Below are 26,447 nucleotides of genomic sequence, written 5' to 3'. Positions count from 1 at the left end.
AAGCACAAAAATTTGTAAGTCTACAACTGTACCTCCTGGTGTTTCACTAATAAAAAAATTTTTTTTAAAAAAAAGGAAAGAAAGAATTGACCTCAGACTACCTTCCTCAAACTTTACTTTTACTCTAGTTTGCTCTTTTTATCCTTTGTCTAGTGTCTTCCTGAATTCTGCTATTTGGCAGTAGAAGCTCTTTAATTCTCAAAGAATGATAAATACATTCTAATCACAGAATCCATTCTTCAGGCTACATTAGGAAACTGTAGTACCTAGTATCAATAACCCTAGGTTCTTAGACAGAAATTACAACTTCCTGACAAGGTAATAGCCTCAGAGAATCACTTGATCTCTTTATACCTCAATTTCCCTAACTCTTCAAAATTTGTGGAAAAAGCCCTAAATATTACCGGAACCTTATTTGTTAAGTTCTTACTAGCAGTAATGACTAAATTATTGAATATTAAAATACTATAAAAAGGAGTTCTGGATGTCAAAAAAGTCATTTCCATTCTTCTGGATATTTCCAGACCTATGGTTCTGGTATTTTAGAAGTAAGAGGAAATTCTCAATTATTTATTTAACATGTGTCTTCAATAAAGGCCAAATTTCAAACTGGTATGACCATGTCCTCTCAGCTTCTCTGTGAGCATGTTCTCTCAGCTGTCTTCTCTGCTGGCAGCCAGAGTGAGCTCAATGAATATAACCTATAGCTCAGATTTTCTTGAAGAAAAACAAGGCAAGAGTAATTAAGAAATCGAGTCTGTTGCTCCTCAAATCATCACAAGAGTTCTAGGCCTGTTAAAAATGAGCATTTGGTAACCTGGTGGTTCTGAAAAATAATAATAGCCCTACCGTTGTGCTATAGCTCCAGCCCAATAGTATTTTAATCATTAAAATTAGAAATAATTATAAACATGTATAATCATAGGTTAAAGAAATCTTTGAGGTTATATAAATCACACACGTATATAAATTTATATATACACATACATAAATAAAACATTATTTTGTAGATTGTCAAATCAAATTTCAAATAAGAAATTTACTTAAGGTCACTCAGAGCAGAATTTTCCCTACCACAATGGCAAATATGTAGTAACTGACTTTTTCTTGAAGGGTTCATTCAAACTGTCTCACAGATGATAATCTTAAATCTAAATAGTCTCCCAGTGAACTCATTCTATAAGATTGAGTCCTCCTTTTTAGAATGGTCACAGCCCATAAAATTTGCCAAGGCCCCCACAATCCTAGAATAAAATCTTATCATCTGCAATGTCTGCCTAGTCATGTGTTCAATAAGCCAGATCCAGGCTGAGATGACATTTTCTTTGAACATAGCAATTATTTTCATCCCTGCCTTAACATTCATGTAGCCTTGGGGAGTTATTTTGAAATATTCTTGTTATGCCTCACCATGACCCACTTCAGATATCCCCCTAAGATCTTAGAAACTGATGTTAGTCTTGTTAACTCCACTTGATTCCAATGTTCAGACAGGTCTGGGAACTGGTTAATTCTGCTAACCAACAGAAACATGCACAAAGATGTTCCTATAGCTTTCCTATACTCTTTGAAAACCAAAGAGTGTTTTAGAGGTATATCTATAATGTCCTGATTTTTTAAAGAGGAAATAAAGAAAGTGATACTCAGAAACTACAATTGTGGCATAGATCCTCAGTTAAATCCTGGATCCACTTAGGAAACATATGGTTTGTGGGTATTGTAAGAAAATAGGAACCCTGGAGCTTATAACAGGATTTACCAGGAGTGAGATGCAAAGTGGCTAATAACACTTTTTGTGATAGGGTCATCAGATTGGTAGGTGATTTCTATGAACCTTAAAAAGTATACAATATGGGGATGGAGCAATAGCACAGCGGGTAGGGCGTTTGCCTTGCACGCAGCCAACATGGCCAACCCTGGTTCGATTCCCAGGATCCCATATAGTCCCCCGAGCACCGCCCGGAGTAATTCCTGAGTGCATGAGCCAGGAGTAACCCCTGAGCATCGCCAGGTGTGATGCAAAAAAAAGTATACAATAAATCTATCATGCCACATTTCCCTTATTAACACATTGATAATAGAAATTATACAGAGCCTATAGATTTCTTACTGTCAATCAGAAATATACCAAAATCAATATTCCCCATCTCCAACAAAGGTTTTTAGTGAGAAAACAGTGAAACTGGTATTAACTCTCTTCTTATTAATCATTGGAGCAACTACTTGAATAACACTTTCTCAATTTTAAACCAATGTGCTGTTTAGACGGGCTGGAGCTATAGTATAACAGGTAAGGTATTTGCCTTGTATGTGATCCACCCAGGATTGATCCCTGGCATCCCATAAGATCCTCCGAGACTGCCAACAGTGATCTGAGATCAGAGTCATTAGTAAGCCCTGAGCACAACTGGGTGTGGTACCAAAACAAACCCTCCACGCAAACACACACCCAAAAATGTAATTCTAAAAAATAGTAATCTATTTCATGGCATTGTAGCACTGTAGTACTGTCCTCCCATTGTTCACCGATTGGCTCGAGTGGACCCAGTAACATCTTCATTGTGAGATTTGTTGTTACTGTGTTTGGCATATTGAATATGTCATGGGATACTCTCAATAGCTTGCCAGGCTCTCCCAGAAGGGTGGAAGAATGGAACCTGGCTCGGCGGGCCAGCCACGCACAAGGCAAACGCCCTACCACTGTGCTATGGCTTCATTAAGAAAAATAAAACATACCCAAAGCTAAAATATATCAAATAAATAAACTAATTGTATAAGAAAGGAGCTACTACTATTTTGTTGATGCTTGGTATGGAAAAACTAACCCAATAGAAAAAACTAGAAAAGTAGACAAACAAAATAAAATTTAACAAATTTAGTCCAAAAGTTCTTCAAGTTTACTTCAAACAGCTTATTTCACAAAAGAGTAAAAAATCTGAACTACAGCTCAAAAAACTAATAGAATAGCTCTTAACCCTGACTGTACATTTAGATCACTCAAGGGAGCTTTAAATTAAAATTAACAAGAGAAAGAGCTGCTAGAGACCAATGTAACATCAATTAAATCAAAATCTATCATAATAGAACCTGTTATGTGTATTTAAAAATGCCAACTGATCCACAGATTCAGTTCAGAACCAGCATAAAACTGCATTATTAAACATTTCATAGACAGATTAAAGCCTTTGTATTTTATCTTGATTAGGTATCACATGGAATATTATGACAGTTCTGGGTGGCAATTTTGTTTTGTTTTGCTTGAGGGTCACACCCATATGTACTCAGGACTTACACCTTGCTCTATGCTCAGAAGTCACAACTGGCAGTGCTCTGCACATGATATGTGGTGCTGGGGATGGAATTCTCGTTGGCCGTATGAAAGGTAAGCACTATATCTCCAGCCCTGGGCAGCAACTTTTAAATGTATAATATAGATTATATCTATATTAGAATGAAGGACAATTGTATGAAAACTGCATTTCCTTCAAATAATTCTGTGTTTTAGATCTTACTAACTGGAACTGCCTTTCTTCTTAAAGATCCAAAATAGTGAGTTTTCTTATAGGAACTCTTTGTTGAATATTATTTTGTGTACTCAAGATAAAAAGAATTGTATTAGGGGCTGGAGCAATAGCACAGCGGGTAGGGCATTTGCCTTGCACGCGGCCGATCTAGGTTTGATTCCCAGCATCCCACATGGTCCCTTGAGCACCACCAGGGGTAATTCCTGAGTGCAGAGCAAGGAGTAACACCTGTGCATTGCCGGGTGCGAATCAAAAATTTAAAAATAAATATTAAATAATTATGTGCAACATTGCTATACAAATTAGTTCTTTTTAAAATACAATCAATTAATTGAGAAAGCTAATAAAACCTTAGTACTGACACAGACTTCCCTTTCCAATTACCATGTTAAATTTCAAACTTAGCTGGAAATGACCAACTCTCAGTGGTCTCCCACATCTGCTTGAAAGGTAGACCTACCATCCCATTCAGTTTGTCTGAACTTTAATCTGTGAAATCACGAAGAACAATTATATATGCCCATATCCAATGCTAAAAAGATGATAAAACTTAGAAAAATTATGAAATTACTATATAAACTCTATAGCCCCAAGCAGTAAAAAGAGAGTTTTCAAATTGTCATTACTGGACTGTTTCCTGAGACATCCCTACCCTCTATGCCCTTTGATGCCAGGGAGGGCTAGAGCAATAGCACAGCAGTAGGGCGTTTGCCTTGCACGCAGCCAACATGGCCAACCCGAGTTCGATTCCTCCGCCCCTCTCGGAGAGCCCGGCAAGCTACCGAGAGTATCGAGCCTGCACGGCAAAGCCTGGCAAGCTCCCCGTGACGTATTCGATATGCCAAACACAGGAACATCAAGTCTCATGATGGAGAAGTTACTGGGCCCGCTCGAGCAAAATCGATGAACAATGGGAGGACTGTGACTATGACTGTGACTGATGCCAGGCAAACACAATAAATACTCTTAAGATTTAAACCAACCCAATTATAGAAGACATTCTGGGAAGTTTCTGGGCAGATATCGGACGAGTAAAATTTGATCAGGGATTCTTGGGAAGCCAGTGAGCCAGTTGGCCTAGATCAAGTTTCAAAACCAGAAATAAGAGCTAGAGCCTGAGATACTACACATATGTCCTGTTTCTTGGGGTAAGGCCACTGGGCCTGGACCCAGATGTTTTTTGTTTGTTGTTCTGAGGAGTTAGTTATTTGTAATGAAATTGTGTGATTTCCAATCTGTCCATGTTCAAGCAAATATTCGACTGGCCAGAAAAGGCAGAAGCCAAAATCTAGGAACAGGATATATTTTGGCACCATCCTTGCAACTGCCAGAGTTGTTGTCTAGTTATAGCTAAGAACTCTCACTCAAAGTGTCAACAGGGTAGAAAAGCAACTCACCTACAGCCTCATTTTAATTCCTAGATTGCCTAATAACTGAATCACACCCAGAAGTAGTTGAGGGAAACTAAGCTATTTACAAGCCCCGCAATCAAAATGACTTCACAATTTGTCTAGTCTTCCCAGACAGAGACTATTCTGAGAAATAAGAAAGAAATAAAAATATCCAAACTTCATACTACAGCTGATGATCAGGGTTCCCTCAGCCACAAATAAAGTTGGTGGAATACACTGTAAAATCAGATGTCATAAATTACATAGATTAATGTTTTAGAGGAAATAATAAAATAATACTGTTTATATATATACATATATATACACATATATAGATAGATAGAGAGAGAGAGTAACCTGAACTAATACTTAGCAACGAAGTGAATTTTTGATTGATATTAAGAAAGTAGTGACTAGAGAGATATCTGGGGATCTGAAACCAAGAGTTTCCCAATAAATAAATAGGCCTCATGGGTGCAACAAAGCTACATTTCTTCAGTTTTACTAGGTATTACAGGTATAGAATATCATTCTTTTTCCTTGCTTTCTCCCAAGAAGTATCTTTCCAAGAGACCCTTAGTCTCCTGTTTTCAGAAGCTTTTGATTCCTGCACCTTTAAAGGGTGGGCTTTGAAACCCAGCAGAAGCTGAGTGATGCAGCGGTTGCTAGGATACTATTCGAGGGTATTTTTACTCTCCTGGTGAGGATTTGAGAGCCAAAATTCTTGAGCTGGAAAGTTTCACCTCTTAGTAACAGAAGCGTATTCTCTACCCAAATAAGTCAGAAACAGGAAAGGACCAGGAACAAGAAGCTTTGCTGAGAATGTTAGACCTAATAAAAGAGTAAAATAAGACTTGTTTTCTTCCATCCTACCCACTTACAAGGGAAGGGGAACAGTATCAGGAGAAGTACAAAGGAGAAAAGGGGGAAAATAGGATAAACTGAAACAAGGGAAAGAAAAACAGGGGGTGATAAAATGCAAATGTTGTAGTCCTCTGGGATTAATCATATATTTCTTCCACTCTTGTCTTTTTGTATACACTCATAACACTGAAGGAGAAATGCCAAACAATTAGGATTCATACACGTTGAAAACTCATAATTCCACTTTTTTTCTTGAATTCTCAAATTTCCTGATAGCTGCTCTAGAGTGGACTATAATCTAGTTAACAACATCACTTTAACTGTCTAGAGAGGAATTAATTTTAAAAGTGCTTACCCATTTAGCCTGTACAATTATAGATGTCAGGACACATTCATGCTATCTGTTTAGGAGTTGGGGGGTTGGGGGTATAAGGGGTAACACCCATCCATCTAAGCATCAGTCAAATTACTTGAGTTAGCTCAAAGAGATTCTAGTTTAATCATCTCCAAGTGTCAATGTTAACAGAAAATTTTAAATCCACTGGGAGGAAACTTCCAAGGTCAAATTGCCACTAAATAGAGTAATAACAGGTCTGTACTTCCCAGACAATAGTCTTTTTTCCACACTCACCAATGCTGTCTCAAAATAAGTTGCCAGCAGAAAAAAAAGTTCTTACATTTAGATACTATCTCTGGAAATAAGGTGGTTGAGGTAGATAATTAGATTCTTTTTGCAGAGAAACAAATACTCAGATCAGGGGACATCCACAAAGGAAAAAAAAGAGTAACTAATAAAAATCTGCCAACAAACTTCCCAGATTATGCTTACATCATTGTACCAACTGAAAAATAATTAGCTTCTCACCCATATTAATAAAAAGAGTACACACTGACATGAAAACCATACCTGACTCTAAGTAATACTCTCTGAGACATGAGATCAGGAAAATTTCAGCAACCCTCTTCACAGACCTTTTTCTCCTCTAAGTCATTTCCAAAGAGACCAAATCACAATACATGGAAATTTTCAGCACAGTGCCAGCATTTTTTACAAATTACACATGAGCAATCACCCACATGGGTCTTGGAAGAATATGTCTAATTATGTATACACCTTTCTATGGCTCTTTGAGACATAAAATGAACTACTTCAAGTCATGTAAGCAACAGAATGAAAATGACCTTTCTTCATAAGCTGCACTGGGAGACCTTGGGTTCAGAAGTCCAGAAGAATGGGACAAATATTCATAATGGTATCAGACACATTTTTCCTGACTTTCTCTGAGGAAACATATATAGAATAATATTAACAATCACAAACACCTCCATCACTACCATCATATATACATGTGAAAATATGTAAAATTGGAATATTACTTTTTAGCTCATTCCTTCACAAATTCCCATCCCATTCTATACAATTTTGGGGGGAGCAGTTACTCACCTCTCAACTTAGTAGTTTACATACTTTCATTTTGTTATAGACATCTTTCCATCTGAGAGCCATTGATGTTAAAGAACAAATAATAAACAGTACTTTCTCATTAGACATAGCAAGCTCTATTTAAATGATTCAACAATATCACTACAAATAAAATTATTTCACCAAAGGGTACATATCCAAATGCTATTATTTTTGGTTGGTTAAAAACCTGGATTTTGTTACTTTTTTGGAGTCAGAGAAAAACCCCAAACTCAGTCTAAGGGTATGATTTTTAGGAAATTGAAACCGCTCTTGTAAATATCTCATCTTGAAGTTCATAAAGATATGTACCATTCTATTATTCCAAAGAACCTACATTTAAAGCATTGACAAATGTCTTAAATGTGGCTTTTTTCCATACTGGAAAGGTGAGGACTGGGCAGCAAAACAAGATTTAAAAGACACACTCACCATCTGCCAGCTCAATGCACTTCGCCACATCACTTAAATTTTAGCTTCTCAAAAGAGATTAGACAATCAGTACCATTTCCCCTAAATTCATAACTTATGTCATTTTTCTCTCTAAACATTCTTTCTTATGATACCCAAAACTCTGTATGCTCTTCCTACAAGACCCCAAGCCCTCAAACAAATCCAACTGAATTCCTGGGAGACAAAAAAGTTTCAATTAATATTATCTTATGGATCCTAATGTTAGTTTTCTAGAAAACGAGTTAAGACAACACAAAGAGCAAAGCCACTGTTTAAGGACACAGAGCTTGTTCAGTGAACGTCACATTGATGGAGAATGCACAAACATACATGCACACTTAAATAGAAAACATGTCTTTATCAACAATGTTACTCAAGCAATAAACAACTACACTCACAGGCATAATTAAAGGACAAGACATGAAAAACGATTTAGGGAGAGATAATATACCAACGTCATACATATCACAGCGAGGCCATGTTGAAGCTCACGTTTTCCCCCCTGAGTAAGAAAGCTTGCTCTTTTTCTCCCTCTCTTTCCCTGTCTCTGTCTCTTGACTTCTTTTCCTCGGTGATTCTTGGGATGAAATCAAAGAGGTAATTCGCAACAGTTTAGTCGGCTGGACTCCATTCAGCGCGTTCCCAGGAAAAACATGAGTATGACATTGACAAGCAGGAGGACTACAATCACGGCAAATACAACTACAGTTTGCACATCCAGGGTCATGGTGCAATGCAGAACACTGTAGTGTTCAAGGTGGGGGGCTGGCAGATTGGGAGATGTCAGTCTCTGTTCTGTCAGACTGTCCATACAGCCACCATGCTAGAATGGAGTAGGAAGTGAGGTGGTAGGGAGGGGCTGGGTTTGGCGTCCGAATTTGGTCTGGGGAGGACTGGATGGGGACAGGGTAGCTATCTTCACCCCTTGTCACTATTGGGCTGCTCTTTCTTCCCTAGCTGAGGAATCTTAGCTGGAGATGTAATCTGCAGAGCCCTGCATATTCTCTCTCTCTCTCAATCTCTCTCTCTCTCTCTCCTCTCTCTCTCTCTCTCTCTCTCTCTCTCTCTCTCTCTCTCTCTCTCTCTCTCTCCCCTCTCTCTCCCCTCTCTCTCTCAGGTGCCACAGATAAGCAAAAACCTGTCTTTTCAAGGGGAAAGGCGGGAGGGACTTGCGCGAGGTTCTCGGCGCCTGCTCAGTCTTTCTGTCCTGATTTCTGTCAGTCCACCTGCCTGGCTACCTGACAAGTCTCAATTTCCCCTACTCGATCTAGATCTCTTGTTTTCTATGCTCGCTTTCTCGTTCTCTCTGTCGTTGTCTTCACGGGGATCCAGGCTGCCAGTCACTCCTGGGAGTCCTGCCTCGCAGAATCTCTCGGTCGCCTCTCCCCACCCCCACCCCCACGGCTGAGTTTTTATTCACTAAGCTACTGCGGGCGCCTGCGTAAGGCGCTGCTAAATCCATTGACAGTCCCGCAGACCAATAGCAGTTGCGGCAAAGGCTTGCATACTGGGGTATAGGGAAGGGAAGGGCAGGACTTAAACTGGCATGCTACCACAGCAGCCAATCAGAGGGCCCAGAGCTGCTCTTTCCGTCAAGGAGTGGGCGAGAGCTGCAAATACTGGAGCCGGGGGTGGAGAGCATGTTTAGGAGTGGGTGGATGGGGATTCAGGAGAGAAGATGGAAAGGAGATAAAGGACTAGGAAAGAGAGTGGGAGCAGATAGATGTGGGTGGAATCGAGAAGAGTGGAAAATCGTGGAGGGAAGTGGGAAAACAGAAAGATGGGAAGAGGGGAGTAAGAGATAAAGAGAGAGAAAGGCTGTAGGGGAAAGGATGACTAGGGAGAAGAAATAGGGGAAAGAATAAATAGAGGGGTGTTAAGCCTCGCCAGCACTTAATAGCTTGGGCCTAGAAGGAAGCAAATTTGGTCACTTCTTAAATATGCAACTGACAATTAGCTATACAAAACCAACAAACCAGTTCTGTGGGCAGAAACAACCACTGAGACACCAGTTCAAAATCAAATTCTATTTAACTTTCTCTGATATTCCTACAATTATAGGTTAGATTTCTTCTCCTAATTATGATTTTTAAAGACTCTTCACCTGTACTCATCCTGTTAGGTACTTTGAAGAGAGGGCAAATTTGTAATATAATAGTCTCTACAAAACTTGCAATCTAATGATAATTACTGTCCTGTTCTGTATTTGTGATCCTGTGTCTGTAATTTGGCAAAATAAAATTTGACTAGAAAGTTTCAATTCTCCACTCTCAGCTTTACCTCATGTTTTCTGAATAACTTTGGAACTCCACTCTTCCCTTTCTAGCATCTGTTTACTTACTGCCACATGAAGACTTGGACTCAAACCTATCTGGAAATTCAGTGAAACAGTTGAACTCTCAGATTGGAAAAATACATATACATTCAGCAGATGGACGCTCAAAAACCAAGGACTCTGTATGCTCTCTAATATCTCTTTAGGCCACTTTATTCCTTTCTAGAAGCCTTTTTCACTGTTACATTCTAGGACTGTTTGACCGACCAATAGATGGTAGAAAGGGACAAGAAACTAGATCAATTATGGGTAGGAAAAACGATAGAATAACAACAATGAAAGTTCAGGAAATGCTAGCCTTTTAAGTTAAATGAGAATTACTGTCTATTTTTAAAAGTCTTAAAAGTTTTTGGGGCTGGAGCAATAGTACAGTGGGTAGGGCGTTTGCCTTGCATGTGGCCGACCCAGGTTCAATTCCCAGAATCCCATATGGTCCCCTGAGCACTGCCAGGGGTGAATTCCTGAGTGCAGAATGAGGAGTAACCCCTGTGCATAGCCAGGTGTGAATAAAAAAGCAAGAAAAAGTTTTAAAAGTTTTATTTAAGTAATATAATTTACAAAGTTATTGATTATTGAATATTTTTATCAAAGCACTGTGATTCACAAACGTATAGATAGTTGAGCTTCAACTATCTGTATTCAAGAGCAATCCCACCAACAATGTTAACTTCCTTCCACAAGTGTTCCCATAGTCCCTTCTCATCTCCAATACTTGCTTCAGTCCTACCTGTTAACTTGACAGGCACATTACAAAGTTGCAGTGGCTGCAGTTTAGACATCATGTTCTTAGTGTTGTTGATTCTGTGGTTTGGATGTATGGCTTACCCATATCCCCAGTAAAACTGAAGCTCTTACCCCTAATTACTGATCACTTCCTGTTCTCTTACTCTTCTTCCCCCTTGATTTCTTTCCTTCTCTGTCCATCTTTCTAAACACTAGGGTCAGGGTGATCTAGACATCTTCTCCCTTTATTACATTATATTTCCTCCAGTTTTCTATATATTGCCGTTAAGTGACATCATTCTGTTTTTGTCACCCGTGGGAACTGGAGGACTGAAAATTATAAATAAATGTTAATCATGAATAAAACCCTCCAAGATAGATTAAACTCAAAAGGCGTCACAATCACAACAGTGTTATAAACGTTTCATACCAAACAAAGATCTGGATTATATAAAACTTCTAGTTCAATAAAAAATGTTAGAACACACAGGAGGCAGAAAAACACTTAAACTGCATTACAAGAATACAGATCATTAAAAATCCTACAGAACCAGCAACACAATTCATTAAAAAATAAATACAAAAGTCAAAGAGAGAGTGCTTTATTCACATGGAACAAAATTTGATATTTTTAAGATAAACAAATTTAATCAGGCTGATATTTGAGATATAAAAATAGATTATACGCTTTCAATGTAATGTTTGGAGCTGAAAAGATAGGATTTCACTTGCATCAGATCTGGGTTTGATCCCTGACACCCAATATAGTGTCCCAAGCTTGTTAGGAATGGTCCAGGAATGGTTCAGCATATAGCCAAGAGTAACCCCCATGAACTGCCAGGTATAGCCAAAATAATATGATAATGAATATTTCAACTGTATCAAACAAAATATGCTCGAGCGGGCCGAGTAACGTCTCCATTGGAGACTTTGTTGTTACTGTGTCTGGCAAACAAAATATGGAATAGGAATAAAACACTGTAACCCTGGATTTTGAAATTGTTTCTTAGATATAATATTAAAATCATAATCAAGAAAAGAAAATAAGTTGGGTTTAATAAACAGTACAAACTTTTGGAAGAAATAATTTGCCAACTACATATATAATAAGAAACTTGTATATAGAAACTGCTTTACAGAGACACAGACTGTAAAAATACTATAGGACCAACCACATAAAGAACTCTGAGAAGTAAAATATAAGAAGAAAAAAAGTCTCATTTAAAAATTGGCAAATAATCTAACATTTCTCCAAAGAAACATCCTATCACATCAACATTAAGATGTCCTTGGGTACAAGACCCCAAAGCAAAGAAAAAAATAAGCAATTGAGATGAGATGATATTAAATAGCTTTATTCAATTAAAGCAAACAAAGAGAAAATATCTGACTGGGAGAAAAGTTTCATATAATATATATTTAAGAAGAGCTTAATATCCACAATACATTAAAAAACTCATAAAATTAAAAAAAAACAGGCAACAGACACTATCAAAAATGGTCAGAAAAATTAAGCAGAGTCTTCTTCCAAATAATAGATACAGGTGATTGACAGGACTATGGGAAGAATCTCAACATCACTTTTGGAAATGAAAATCAAAACCCTGTGTGTCACTGTGTGAAAACTGATATAGAAATGAATAATAATAAGTTTGAACCAATGTTTTTTGTTATTTACTATAGATAAGGTATGGAAAAATGTTTGTTCGCTGATAGATCAGTGGATAAAGCAGGCAGGCCCTCCCGTTGATCGTCAATTTGCTCGAGCGGGCCCAGTAACGTCTCCATTGGAGACTTTGTTGTTACTGTGTTTGGCATATCGAATACTCTCGGTAGCTTGCCGGGCTCTCCGAGAGGGGTGGAGGAATCGAACTCGGGTCGGCCATGTTGGCCGCTTGTAAGGTGAATGCCCTACCGCTGTGCTATTCCTCCAGTGGATAAAATGTGGTATATATACTGCACTGCACTGTCCTCCAGTTGTTAATCTATTTGCTCGAGCGGGCCCAGTAACTTCTCCACTGTGAGACTTGTTATTACTGTGTTTGGCATATAGAATACATCAGTGGTAGCTTGCCAAGCTTTGCAATGCAGGTGAGATACTCTCAGTAGCTGGCCTGGCTCTCCGAGAGGGGCGGAGTAATCCAACCCAGGTTGGCTGGGCCGGCCGCATGCAAGGCAAACGCCCTACTGCTGTGTTATTGCTACACACTGTAGTAATATTTCATTATAAAACATAAAATTTTATTCATTATCCAGAGGGTATTATACAAAGTGAAATGTGTCAGTAGTAGAATAACAAATACATATTACATGACCTATATGTATAGTAAAAGGAAATAAAATTGAAAATAAAAAAATAAAAATGATGGACTATCATAACACTCTGAGGTTACCAGAGAGAATTAGTATTTGAGAGGAGTGTGGAGAAAGGATGAAAGGGATTTGAGAGAAGGTGCTGGGTATTATTTTGTTGTTTGTTTGTTTTATTTTGTTATTTAAAAGGTAAATTAGCACATGAGGATATGCTCAAGGCACTAGCACTCAGGTAAATGCAGGAAATGCAAATGAGGTTTATTTACTACAGTATTATTTGTAATGAAATAATATACTTAACCCAAACTGGTATAATTAAAAAACTTACATAATAATAGGTATTGAAAATACATAGAAAATGCTCAAGACCACTCAGGCCTAGCTCACCCACGAGTGAATCCCCAGAAAACCCAGGTATGTAAGACTTTGTGACTGACAACTCTGGGTTCAATGGGATGAGGAATGGGGATCTTTCACCCATATCCCCCTGTCTCTAGCAACTCAACAGTCACACCCATAAGCTGGCACCAGATAATCTCGTCATTGCCACCATTCAGAGTTTCATGTTCTTCTCTCCTGGAAGGGAGCATAGCATGACATTTGCAATAACCATGCCACCAGACCCCATGAAAGGCTGTTTCATTCAGGACACCCTGGAGGGGGGTGGCTGAGACCCCTCCCCACCCCAATAGACCCAGACCTGGCAGCCGAAAACCTCCAGAACTCAACCGCTGCCATGCTCACAGCCACTCTCCATATGTTCATGCTGAGCCTGATCCATGAGCGAACCTACTCCTGGACATTTTTATACTATGCACCCTACCCATACTCCAAGAGTACCGCACCACATTTGATGGGGTTCAAAGTAGGAGGCAACCGATATTAGAGGGAAATATTTTTATAGATGTATATATATAAGCATATATATATATATGTATGCACACAAGGCTCAATCTTTAACAACATGTTAGTGATCTCTTATATAAGGACTTAATGGCCCCACAGTGAAATACAACCTTCACACTCTTTCCTCACTAAGGAAACTTTTTTGTAGCATTTTCAATGGTTTTTCATAATATATAATAAAAAATAAATTATCAGTTATGCTTTGGGGCAGGGGTTGAGATTCAGATGGAAACATCCAATATATGGTGGTGGGAAGGTGCAATGGTGGTGGTGTTGGTATTTGAATATTGAATGTAACCAAGTATTGTGAACTACTTTATAAAATAGCACTGCACTACACTGTCATCACTGTTCATTGATTTGCTCCAGTGGGCACCAGTAATGTCTCCATTGTGAGACTTGTTACTGTTTTTGGCATACCGAATACGCCACAGGGAGCTTGCCAGGCTCTACCATGTGGGCGAGATACTGTCAGTAGCTTACCAAGCTTTCCGAGAGGGATGGAGGAATTGAACTCGGGTTGGCCGTGTGCAAGGCAAATGCCCTACCCGTTGTGCTATAGCTCCAATAAAAAATATATGGAAATACTGGATCCTCAGAACACTACTGAAAGAAGTGTAGAAGTCATTTTTGAAAGTTATTTGACAGTTTATCAAAAATTGAAGTAAAAATTTGGGGGCTGGAGTGATAGTACGACGGGGAGGGCATTTTCCTTGCATGTGGCAGACCCAGGTTCAGTTCCCAGCATCCATGTGGTCCCCCAATAACTGCCAGCAGTGATTCCTGAGTGATTCCAGAGCCAGGAGTAACCCCTGAGAATCTCCATGTGTGACCCCAAAAGCAAAATAAGAAAGTTAAAGTTAAAATTTGATCCAAAAATTTCACTCTAATAATCTCACTCACCTATGAGGAATAGAAAAAGTCCACATAAGAATTTGTAGGTCCACATCAAAAGTGTCTACATAAAAATATGATGGTACATTTACACAATGGAGTACTATGCAGCTGTTAGAAAAGATGAAGTCATGAAATTTACATACAAGTGGTACTACATGGAAAGTATCATGTCAAGCGAAATGAGTGAGAGAGGGATAGACATAGAAAGATTGCATTCATCTGGGGAACATAACGTAACAAAATAGAAGATGAACACCCAAGAATGGCTGAGATTAGTACCAGGAATTTTACTCAATGACCCGGAGGACAACCACACATGTTAGGGGAAGGGGGAGCTCAGATAGAGAAGGGAGCACCAAATGAAGGATGTTGGGAAGATTTTCTCAGGATGGTAGAAGCATGCTGAAATTAGACTATAGACCAAACATGATTGCCACTCAATGCCTCAATGCCTCTTTTGCAAACCACAAAACCCAAAAGGAGAGAGAAAACAAAAGGGTATGCCCTGCCACAGAGGCAGGGTGGGATGATGGGGATGGGGGGTGGGAGGGATACTGGGATCCGTGGTGGTGGGAAATGGGCACTGGTGGAGGGATGGCTATTTGATAATTGTATAATTGAAACCCAATCACAAAAGTTTGTAAGTTTCACAGTTTGTAAGCACAATAACTGTACCTCATTGTGTCTCACTAATAACAATTTATAACAAATAGTAAGAGGGAAAAATATGATGGTACAGCAGGTAGCACATTTGACTTGCATACACCTGACCCAGGCTCCATCCCCAGCATCTCATATGGTCTCCGGAGCACTACCAGGTAAAATTCCTGAGTGAAAAGACAGAAGTAACCCCTGATCATCGCCAGGGGTGGTCCAAAAACAACAAAAAACATAGACAAATATCCAAAGCTGTAGTATCAACAATATACAAATATGGAACAAAATCAAATGCCCATTGTCTTGTGAGTGGATGGCATAGCAATACAATGGATTGCTGCATATTACGTGTTACAATTATAATTAAACTGAAAGATACTCTATGTAGAATAATCTAGAAATAAAATTCTTCTACACTATATCATTTATATAAATTCTCCACCTAGTTACTATAAGTTATGTTTAATGATGCCTTTGTTTCTGTGATATATAAATTATAAGTGACCTAGGTTGTGAGATAAAATGTATGTTGTAAAAGACGCACTCTTCTACTTTATATTGAGATATATAATAATATCAGGATATCAGGATAGTACTATAATGTAAAGAACTAGAATATATCTCCTTGGCTTTGAAAGTGCTGTCTTTTTCTGCTGGACTGTAATATCTATTAACCTTAAACCCAGTTTTAACATAATCACTCCATAAATCTGACTTCTTGTCAATGTAAATAAATTTCCATCTTACTGCTAATTTTTATGGTATATATTTCTTCCTATTCTCTTCTGACTTCCTTCTCATTTGAGTCCATTGATGCCTTCTTCCTAAAAATTTACCTTTGGGACACAAAAGGCAAAATTTGGCAATGCTTTATCTAAATGATGTATCTTGTTATACTGTCTTTACTTCTTAATAGACTTCTTCATGCAGATATAAAAGTCATAATTCCTAGGGGCTCTTCTAATCTCAGTACGCTTTTCTTATCATTTGACACTTGCCATAATTGGTGGCCTCACCATTCCTAGTATTAAACTACCAGTACTATATAGTGAGATATTTCCTACTACATGTTAGGGTGCCTTCTTTTAAGAAAATTACTGAAAGCTAGCTGAAGCGAAAGAGTGAATGAATGGCATTTACAACACTCTAGGCTATCCCGAACTCATAAGAATCTCAAGATACCCTTAGAAATTCCTTTTAAAATATTCTGAAATTTAAGAAGTCCAAAATTTGAGTCATCTTCCTTCACTCCTTCCATCTTTTTCTTCCTCTGAGCTCCCTGTCCCTTGGGAATATCACCAACAAAACTTACCAAAATATCAAGGAGATATCAATGTTTTCTCCTCTCTTGCCTTCTTATCATGAATATCTGTCATGAATATCACCTATTTCTGCTACTAATAGCTTATAACACCTTATTGTCTCTTATGCTCTCTCTAAAGTTGATCCTCTAATCTCCTACCTAAATAATCTCTTTTGAAAGTTATTCAGTCTTTATTATTCATATATTGATAGTACAAATTGGTTTTTCAATATCCTAGTCACTTTCCTTCTAACACTTCCTTCCTAGACTGATGAAAAGCTAAAAATATACAATCATAACATTTCAGACACCCTTGTCACCAGTGTTGTAGATAGTATTTATGCTAATAATATGTACTGGAATAAAATTTGAAATATTATAATGCAGAAACCATATTTCAGCTGCCTCTTTGGTAAATATAGTGGTAGAGAGTTTAGTACTTTCACAGTCATATTATCTTATCACAAGCTCTAATATCTGATAGTCACTAGTCTTGTGTAGTTGTGAAAGCAAGAGATGGAACTTTTTGCCACTTGGAAGCTTGGAGGTGTGATGAAAGCTTAGTAAATAATTAAGCAGTAGTACATTCGAATTTCTAAAATACAGAGAAGATAGACTTCCCAAAGAAAATCTGTCAGATCACTTTCATATTTATGTAATTCCTCTTTTTAAGATATACCATAGCCCCCCATACCTGCAAGGCAAATTCTGCAGTATTGTTTTTAGTGTTTTATAAATATAATTTCCTTTGGCTTTTCCACCTTAGTTCTTACCATCAAATTTCTGGCAAAGCAGAAATCAATGTGTCTTGTAAGTCACAAAATAACTTTACAGGAGCTTCACACTCTGAAACATGGCATTTGATTCAAGCTCTGTCTATGTGCAGTTAATATTCTGGAAGAACTGATCATACAATTCTACTTTATTTCCAATGAATACTTTTTTTCTTAAATTTTTATTAGTGAAACACCATGAGATACAGTTGTAGACTTACAAATACAAATTTTTGTGCTTGGGTTTCAGTTATACAGTGATCGAATACCCATCCCTCCACCAGTGTCCATTCTCTACCAACACCAGTCCCAGTATACCTCGCATTCCCCATCCCCCCATCCCACCCTACCTCTGGGGCAGGGCATTTCCTTTTGTTATCTCTCTCCTTTTGAGTGCTATGGTTTGCAAAAGAGACATTGAGTGGCATTTTTTTTTTGGTTATAGACTACTCTCATCACGCATTTCCCACCCTGAGAGGAACATCCCAACATCCTTCATTTGGTGCTCCCTTCTCTATATGAGCTGCCTTTTCCCCGAGCGTGTGCGGCTGTCCTCAAAGTCATGGAGTAATCCTCCTGGTACTTATCTCGGCTATTCTTGGGTGTTAGTCTCCTATTTTATTTCTTTATGTTCCCCAGATGAATGCAATCTTTCTATGTCTGTCCCTTTCTTTCTGACTCATTTCACTTAGCAAGATACTTTCCATGTAGTGCCACTTGTATATGAATTTCATAACTTCATCTTTTCTAACAGCTGCATAGTACTCCATTGTGTAGATGTACCAAAGTTTCTTTAACCAGTCATCTGTTCTTGGGCATTCAGGTTTTTTTCCAGATTCTAGCTATTATAAACAGGGCTGCAATGAACAAACAATTGCAGATGTCACTTCAACTATATTTTTTTGCCTATCTGGGATATATTCCCAGGAGTGGTATTTCTGGGTCAAATGGGAGCTCAATTTCTAATTTTTTGAGGATCATCCATACTGTTTTCCAAAAGGGCTGAACCAGTCGGCATTCCCACCAGGAGTGAAGGAGAATCCCTTTCTTGCCACATCCGCGCCAATGCCGGTTGCTTTTGGTCTTTTGGATGTGAGCCAGTCTCTGTGGTGTGAAATGATATTGCATTATTGTTTTGATCTGCATCTTCCTGATGATTAGTGATGTAGAGCATTTTCTCATGTGCCTTTTAGCCATTCACATTTCTTCTTTGAGAAAGTTTCTGTTCATTTCGTCGCCCCAATTTTTGATGGGGTTTGTTGTTTTCTTCTTGTGGAGTTCAACCAGTATTTTGTATATCCTTGATATCAACCCCTTGTCGGATTTGTATTCGGAAAATCTCCTTTCCCATTCTGTAGACTCTCTTTGTGTTTGCTCACTGTTTCTTTTGAGGTGAAGAAGCTTCTTAGTTTAAGACAGTCCCATTTGTCTATCCCTGTTTTCACCTGCTTGGCCAGTGGCGTGACATCTTTGAAGATACCATTAGCTTCAATGTCATGGAGGGTTTTGCCAACTTTGTCTTCAATGTACCTTATGGATTCTGGTCTGCTGTTGAGGTCTTTAATCCATTTTGATCTTCTATTTTACTTGGTGTTAGGGACAGATCTGAGCCCACTTTTTGCATGTAGCTGTCCATTTTTGCCAGGACAACTTGTTAAAGAGGCTTTCCTTACTCCACTTCACATTTCTTGCCCCCTTATCGAAGATTAGATGATCATATGCTTGGGGGGAGATGTCAGTATATTCAACCCTGTTCCATTGGTCTGCAGCTCTGCCTTTGTTCCAGTACCATGCTGTTTTAATTATTACTATCCCAAAGAATACTTTTAAATATTTTTAAATTTAAAAAATAGAGACAAGTTTGCCATATTTCATGGAACAGCATTATGCTCCAGAAACAATTTTCTACCAACAGATGTAAAGGAATTAAGTTTCTCTTATTATAAGAGACCTTCAGTTGTAACCTCAGTTTCTCCTGAAATACCTCATTAAGTCCCCAAACACACAATATTGGGGAAATTCTTTTTCTTTAGATAATCCATTTATGGTAGTCTTTGGGACAAGTCAGTTGGTTAAAAAGTTCTTTCCTATCTTTGAGCTAAATATTATTATGATTATTATCGCAGCCACTGTTGCGAAGCTAATTATTCCATAAAATTTTTGTAATATAAATGCTCCTCAAATCACAGTGAAATTGCTATTACTACCAATTCATTTCTCATAACTCAAATTCTATTCATAGTGAACACTGATAAAGTCAGAAACTGTTCTACACCCTTTACATACAACATTACTTAATTGTGGTAGCAATTTTGTGAGATATCCTGCTGTAACAGATGTACAATTAAGGGAAAATGGTTAACTTGCCCAAGGTCAAAAGACCAGTCACTGTTTGAGTTTAGATGAAAACTCAAAGAGGCTAACATGATTGCCACTCAATGCCTCTTTTGCAAACCACAACACCCAAAAAGAGAGAGAGAACAAAGGGGAATGCCCTGCCACAGAGGCAGGGTGGGATAGGGGGATGGGGGTGGGAGGGATACTGGAATCCGTGGTGGTGGGAAATGGGCACTGGTGGAGGGATGAATATTTGATCATTGTATAATTGAAACCCAAGCACAAAATTTGTAAGTCTACAACTGTACCTCATGGTGTGTCACTAATAAAAATTTTAAAAAGAGACTAGCTAAAACCTATGTTATGCTATGTCACCAGTTCAATCTTCCAATAGCACATGACATGATATCGCCTCTGTCTAGAATAAACTATTTCAATTATATCAATGCCCTGACCTGTGGTTCAGTAGCCTAGCATACATCCCAAGTCAAAGATGCTTAGATGATTTTTCTTCTCTCTGGAAACATTCAGTTGCTTGTTGTCTTTGTCTTTAATGACTTACTTTCCAAAGTCCCACTTCTGCAAGAAAATATATTTTGCAAATTTCCAAATTTTGTCCCGATTGCCACTGCTATCACTTTCTGTACAACCAATACTTGAAATTCTCTGATGATTGTGCATTTCATTTGTTAGTTATAATAAGTTAACTGAAGACAATATTTCATGGTTAGTTCAATTTTTGTCAGAGATTACCACTGTAATATCAATCAGTATTTTTCATAGGTTTGATGTTCTTCGTGTTCTTGGAGCGAGCAGATGCCATTGGGCTAATACTAGCATGCAACAGGGATGATTGGAGACGTTACGGGCATCTGCTCGAGCAAATCGATGAGCAATGTCATGACAAGTGATACAAGTGATTTTTCATAGCTGAGAGATGTAATCTCTCCAAAATATTGAAGTTTAGTGACGTTAACAAGTGCACATAATTTCAGCATCATACAAAAGAGTCCCAAATACAATCAGACAATAAATATTAATAGTTGTTGGTTATAGAAAAAAATCATAGAGCTTCATAGGTAAAATGGCAAAAGTTTATTTCCTGCTAACCTCTTTATGAAGTCCCCTTTATAAGTAATCTTCTGTATATTATATGATTTCAGAGAGATGAGAGAGAAAAACACTTTGTGTAAACATGGTGCTTTTTAAAAATTTTTATTTATTAAATATTTCACAGTATTCCCAAAAGACGGAATTGTGAACACTATTTTAAGGAGTAAGAAAGGTTCAGAATGTTTACTTATTTCTCCCATAAGCATAGAGTAACAGTTTTTAAACTGAAGTATGGAAATTGGGAGACAGTACAGAGCACATGCACATGGCTAGCACACACCTCATCCAACTTCAATTTCTGGCACCAAGTGGTCCCCTCAGCATGACCAGATACAGGCCTGGAAGCCACCAGTTGTGACTCTGAAGGCCCCTGGCACAGTGGCTATGAAGACTTCACTGTTGGTGTGTTCTGAGTTATCCCTGGAACCACAGGACATAAACAGCATTGTATTCTTTGACCTTTACATTGAACTTGCATCCTGATACGTGGGTAATTGTCAGTGGAACTCCAGGCCTAATGAGGATAAATTTAGAATTTCCAATCCTCTAACATATCCAGATTGTGTTTCAAGATCTCATTACTTTTCTCTTCACCTGAAGAGTCTGGTTTAGCAGCTTCCAGAATAGTTTCAGAAATCAGAAGCTCACTGTGAAGCATCTAAAGCTATTTTACACTGGGTCTGGAGAGATAGCACAGCGCGTAGGGCGTTTGCCTTGCATGTGGCCGACACGGGTTCGATTCCCAGCATCCCATATGGTCCCTTGAGCACCGCCAGGAGTAACTCCTGAGTGCAGAGCCAGGAGTAACCCCTGTGCATCGCCGGGTGTGACCCAAAAAGCAAAAAAAAAAAATTAAAAAATTAAAAAATTAAAAAATAAAACTATTATACACTGAAATTCATGAATCCAAAGATTTTTCCATTTATTAGTGTTATATACTTTTTCACACACAAACACACACACATACTAAAAGTATTTCTAATTCCTCTTTTATGTTTGAATATATCTATGTATTGAAACTCTGTTTAGCTGTAGTTTTGGAAGGGCCACACTAGTTTGGTGCTTATGGGAGCTTGAAGTGCTAGGGATAAATCCCAGGCCTCCTTATACGAAGTGTGAGCTCAGCCAGTTGACTTATTTCTCTCTGAGCCATGGGTTGAAGCTGATTCTTCCTGAAAAATTCTTTCTCTCACTCTCCCTGTCTCTCTCCACACATTTGTTTTGTAAGATAAAAAAAATCACCATTTATTTAAGCCTTCAATTTTGACATAGTTTGCAGGCCCCTCCCCTAGACCTTTTTGTTCATATCCCTCATGTTACATATCCAGGTGAGAGTGAAACTGTGGTATAGAGTCAACTCAATTATTCTGCTGCATCCTATTCATCTAAAATAGCACCTTTTCACTTGAATTTCTGTTCCCCATTAAACCCTGACAAACTCATGGCAAGTGAAAAGAACAGAGAATGAGAAACTGAAACTTTCAAAAGTAAGTCAAGCCTTTGCTCTTAGTAACTGTGTGACCGCAAAACAAGTTGTTCAACTTCACTAAAACTAAAAAGTACTATGACTTGCTTTCTGTTATGGTTTAAAATAAAGTACTGAATCTTTTACATCTTTAATAGTCTCACCAAAGGCATGACAAAGGTGGAGTTAATCTAAACTAGAATGTAGGATACACTGAGGGAAATATTATGCTTGATTACCTTAATAAAGTTACACATGATTATATGGTCTTGGTGGAGGAAAGAAAAAAATCAGAAACAGGATAATAAATTTTTCTCTCATTGAGCATTTTCTTATTTGTCTACAAGTTTTAGAACTTTTTTTAGCAAGTGAAAAAAACATTTATTCAGCTAGTATCATAAAACAGCAAACAAGATAGGATATTTTTTGCCAAATTCACAGACATGGAAGCAATAGTTTATCTTCAGTTTTGGCAACCACAGAGAAAACTAGGTTTGTATGTTGCTGACATTATCTGAAACTACCTACCTTGAACTTAAAACACTTAAAAATTGAAACACCGTGAACTTAAACTGCTGATAGGATTGAAATACAGGAGGGGTAAAAAGCAGTTGACTTTAAAAAGATACTTTTGGGAGGGGCTGGAGCGATAGCACAGCGGGTAGGACGTTTGCCTTGTGCGCAGCTGACCCAGCTTCGATTCCCAGCATCCCATATGGTCCCCTGAGCACTGCCAGGAGTAATTTATGAGTGCATGAACCAGAAGTAACCCCAGTTCATCGCCAGGTGTGACGCAAAAAAAAAAAGATACTTTTGGGGATGGGGAAATAGTCAAAGGGTTAGAGTTAGAGGGAGAGGTAGAAGCCTCTAGCTTTGATCCCCGGAACCATGTGGTAACCTGAGAACTGAGATTAATGTGCCACAAAGACTCAAATCTTTTTTGAGGTTCCTGTTATTTTCTTAGTCAATAAACAAAAAGGAAACTATCAAGATTTTTTTTAAATTATTTTCCATGTGACTGATCCCAATTCAGTTCCCAGCACCACTGAAGCCATACCAATGCTGCCAGATCATGTCCCACTGCCCTCCCCCCAAAAAGGAAAATTAAGTTCTGGCCCAAAGCCACAGTTTTGTGGGGCATGACCTGCCCAGAGCCCAGAAGCACTCTGAGAATGGGGCAGTGCTCATGTGGAACCTTCAGCACACACCAGGTGTGACTTCTCCAACACTGCACAGTGACAAAGGCAAGGGGAAGAAACAAAACAAGTTCTTCTCTTTCTAAGTGAAAACAGTTTATAATAATAGATTACTAAGATTATAAAAGCAACCACCAAAACAAACGAAAAACAAGCGGAGGGAGGTGACAGACTTAAGCAGAACTGAGCAGAAAATCCTACCAAGGCAACTGGGCCCACAGGGAGCCTCTTCTACCAAGCAAAGATTTTAAATGTCTTTACAGCATCAGTCTTTCACAATTCACATCAATACAGTAAAAACCAGGTACACAGAACAAGAGCCAAGCACAAAAGTAAAATTATTCACATGTTAGTGTAGGTCCCGAGGCAAATTGAAAGCATCTTTTATACGCCACCAAACACCTTCATACTGTTCAAACAACTTTTAAATAACCCTAGCAAATGAGTTAAAGCCTAAGTAAAAAGGATGACAAACTTTATTAAAAGTAATGAAAGATATATGTACAAAGAGCACATGGTGCCAATTTTATTTGCAGATATAGTACTCCGAGTCTCCATGTTCACAGGATAAACATTTGCCACAACCTTGGCTAGATCTTGAACTAGTGCTGAATTCAGCTGTGCCAGAGTGTTGATCTTAGCATACTTGGATGTGGCATATTTGTTCTTGATAGTCATGTGCTTTGTAAGTCCACTGTTCACCACCACCAGATTCTTAGCTAGATGCTGCATCACAACAAGAATGGAATCTTCGGTGTAGGATAGGTAATGCTGTAGTGCCGGTGTCCATTCACTATTATCGAAGATTTTCAGTGCTAAGCAAAAAGCACCAGCAGCAATTTGAGATGGAGGAAAGTGCACCATTCGTAGTCCAACAAGGTTAGTTCCATCAGGTATTTAGCCAAAGTATGTTGTTCAACATCGACCTCTCCAATCTTATATGTTCTTCAAAGGAAGTTCAGAGGAAGAGGGCGACCTATACCAAAATTTAGGGTTCTTAGAATCTTCATTTCTGTCTGATTTGGTGTTTAGAGTAAGTATTGTCGGTCACAAAGGCAAAGTCACCAATTTCTGGAGCGTACATTTCTTCAAATTTGCTTGCAATAAACATGGCGGTAACTCAGAGCAGCTGCAGCATCTTCTTGGGCACACAGTTATTCTGCATGAAGCGATCGATAATGGAGACAGTCATATACATGGTCTCCTGCAGCAACCGGAATTTCATTTGGACTTGGACTAGCCAGTCAATCAGGTTAGCTCTCATGTTTCCAGTGACCTCCCGACCCATGAGCTATTTGTGCTTAATTGCTTGCTCTTCCTCGAGTTGTCTCAGGTAAGCATAGATGTCTTTCACATATTCACTGCAAAGATTTGGGTCAGCTTCATCATCTGCATCCACATCACTCATAGCAAGAATCACATCTGAGAAAGCCTGACACAGATACCTTTCAGCAGGGGCACATCCTGATGTTTCCATTGGGCTTGGAGAGAGAGTGTTAACCAAAATAGGTTCATGCGAAAGTTTTTCTTCCTTAATAAGCACGGGCTCCAGCTCCGGCTCCAGCTCCAGCTCCAGCTCTGGCTCCGGCTGGGGCTCCAGCACAGGTACCTTGTCCAGAGGTTTGGGCAGCTTTTTCAGAATAACTTTGCCAGCAGTTATAGACTTTGCTTCCTTTTTCAGAGGCATCCGGGCCTGCAGCTGCTCTCTGACTTTGTTCCCAGTGTCTCCAAGCGCAATTCCTGGCCTCAACCTGGGCTTGGAGGCTCCGGCGTGGCCATGGGCACCCGCTTGGTGCCTGCCACGGGGATCTTGGTCTTATTTTCGACATTGATTTTTGAGTTCCTGGTGACTTGAAGCACCATGGCGGCCTCGATCCCCAGGCCAGAACTCAGTGAGGGCAAAGAGCATGGGAGCTCCAGACAAGACCAAGAAGAGAGCTTGAAGCTAGAGTAGCAGCCGTTCCTCTGCAGCACCAAGTTTTAGAACTTTTATCTCCTCATAAGGAATCCTTTGAAAATCCTATCCAAATATACAGCAGTATTCTATTCTCTGTTCCATGTGCTTTTAAATATAAAACAGCTAAATGTCATACTATTAGTTCATTATTTTCCCATTAAAAACTGTAAGCTCTATGAAGGGACTGTTTTATTCATTGTTTTATCTCCATCATCTTAAAAAAAAAACTAGAAATTGAGCTTCCATATGACCCCACAATGCCACTTCTGGGAATATATCCCAAGGGTGAAAAAAAGCACAGTAGAAATGACATCTGCACCTGAATGCTCATTGCAGCACTGTTCACAACAGCCAGAATCCGGAAACAACCCTAGTACCCGAGAACAGACTACTGGCTAAAAAAACTTTGGTACATCTACACAATGGAATACTATGCAGCTATTAGGAAAGGTGAAGTCATGAAATTTGATTATAAGTGGATAGTCATGGAAAGTATCATGCTAAGTGAAATGAGTCAGAAAGAGAGGGACAGACATAAAATGTCTACACTCATTTGTGGAATATAAAATAACATGAGACTGACACCCAACGACAGTAGACAAAAGAGTCAGGAATATTGTTTCTTAGTTGGAAGCCTGCCTAATGAGCTGGAGTTGAAGGCAGCTGAATAGAGAAAGGGTCACTAAGTCAATGATGGTTGGAGGTATCATTCGGGATGGGAGATGTGTTCTGAAAGTAGATTAAGGACCAAACGTGATAGTCTCTCAATATTTATATT

The 26,447-nt window shown here is 38.7% G+C and overlaps 1 protein-coding gene and 1 pseudogene across 7 annotated transcripts in view; both read right to left on the bottom strand.

Moving 5' to 3' along the window:
• Nucleotides 1-26,447, bottom strand: part of ARHGEF9 (Cdc42 guanine nucleotide exchange factor 9) — a 480,567-nt gene that overhangs the window by 433,974 nt on the left and 20,146 nt on the right. For 2 of the 7 annotated variants that reach the window (XM_056130048.1, XM_056130051.1), the window contains exon 1: nucleotides 8,157-8,325. The exons of 2 other annotated variants lie outside the window; for them this stretch is intronic. Coding sequence is in view for 2 of the 5 variants with exons in the window: in XM_056130046.1 (XP_055986021.1) it covers nucleotides 8,146-8,154 (9 nt within the window). In the remaining 3 variants the exon portion in view is untranslated. Of the gene's footprint in view, nucleotides 1-8,145; nucleotides 8,326-26,447 lie in introns of those variants that run through there. 3 more of the 7 variants (XM_056130046.1, XM_056130047.1, XM_056130049.1) reach the window with 3 other exon arrangements.
• Nucleotides 24,166-25,575, bottom strand: LOC130038087 (G2/mitotic-specific cyclin-B1-like; annotated as a pseudogene).

The sequence above is a fragment of the Sorex fumeus genome, unplaced genomic scaffold (genome assembly GCF_029834395.1).
Source record: "Sorex fumeus unplaced genomic scaffold, SorFum_2.1 ptg000073l, whole genome shotgun sequence".
In the NCBI taxonomy this organism is placed as follows: Eukaryota; Metazoa; Chordata; class Mammalia; order Eulipotyphla; family Soricidae; genus Sorex; species Sorex fumeus.
The sequence above is the reverse complement of the archived record's forward strand: the minus strand, read 5'-3'. Positions and strand labels throughout refer to the sequence as shown.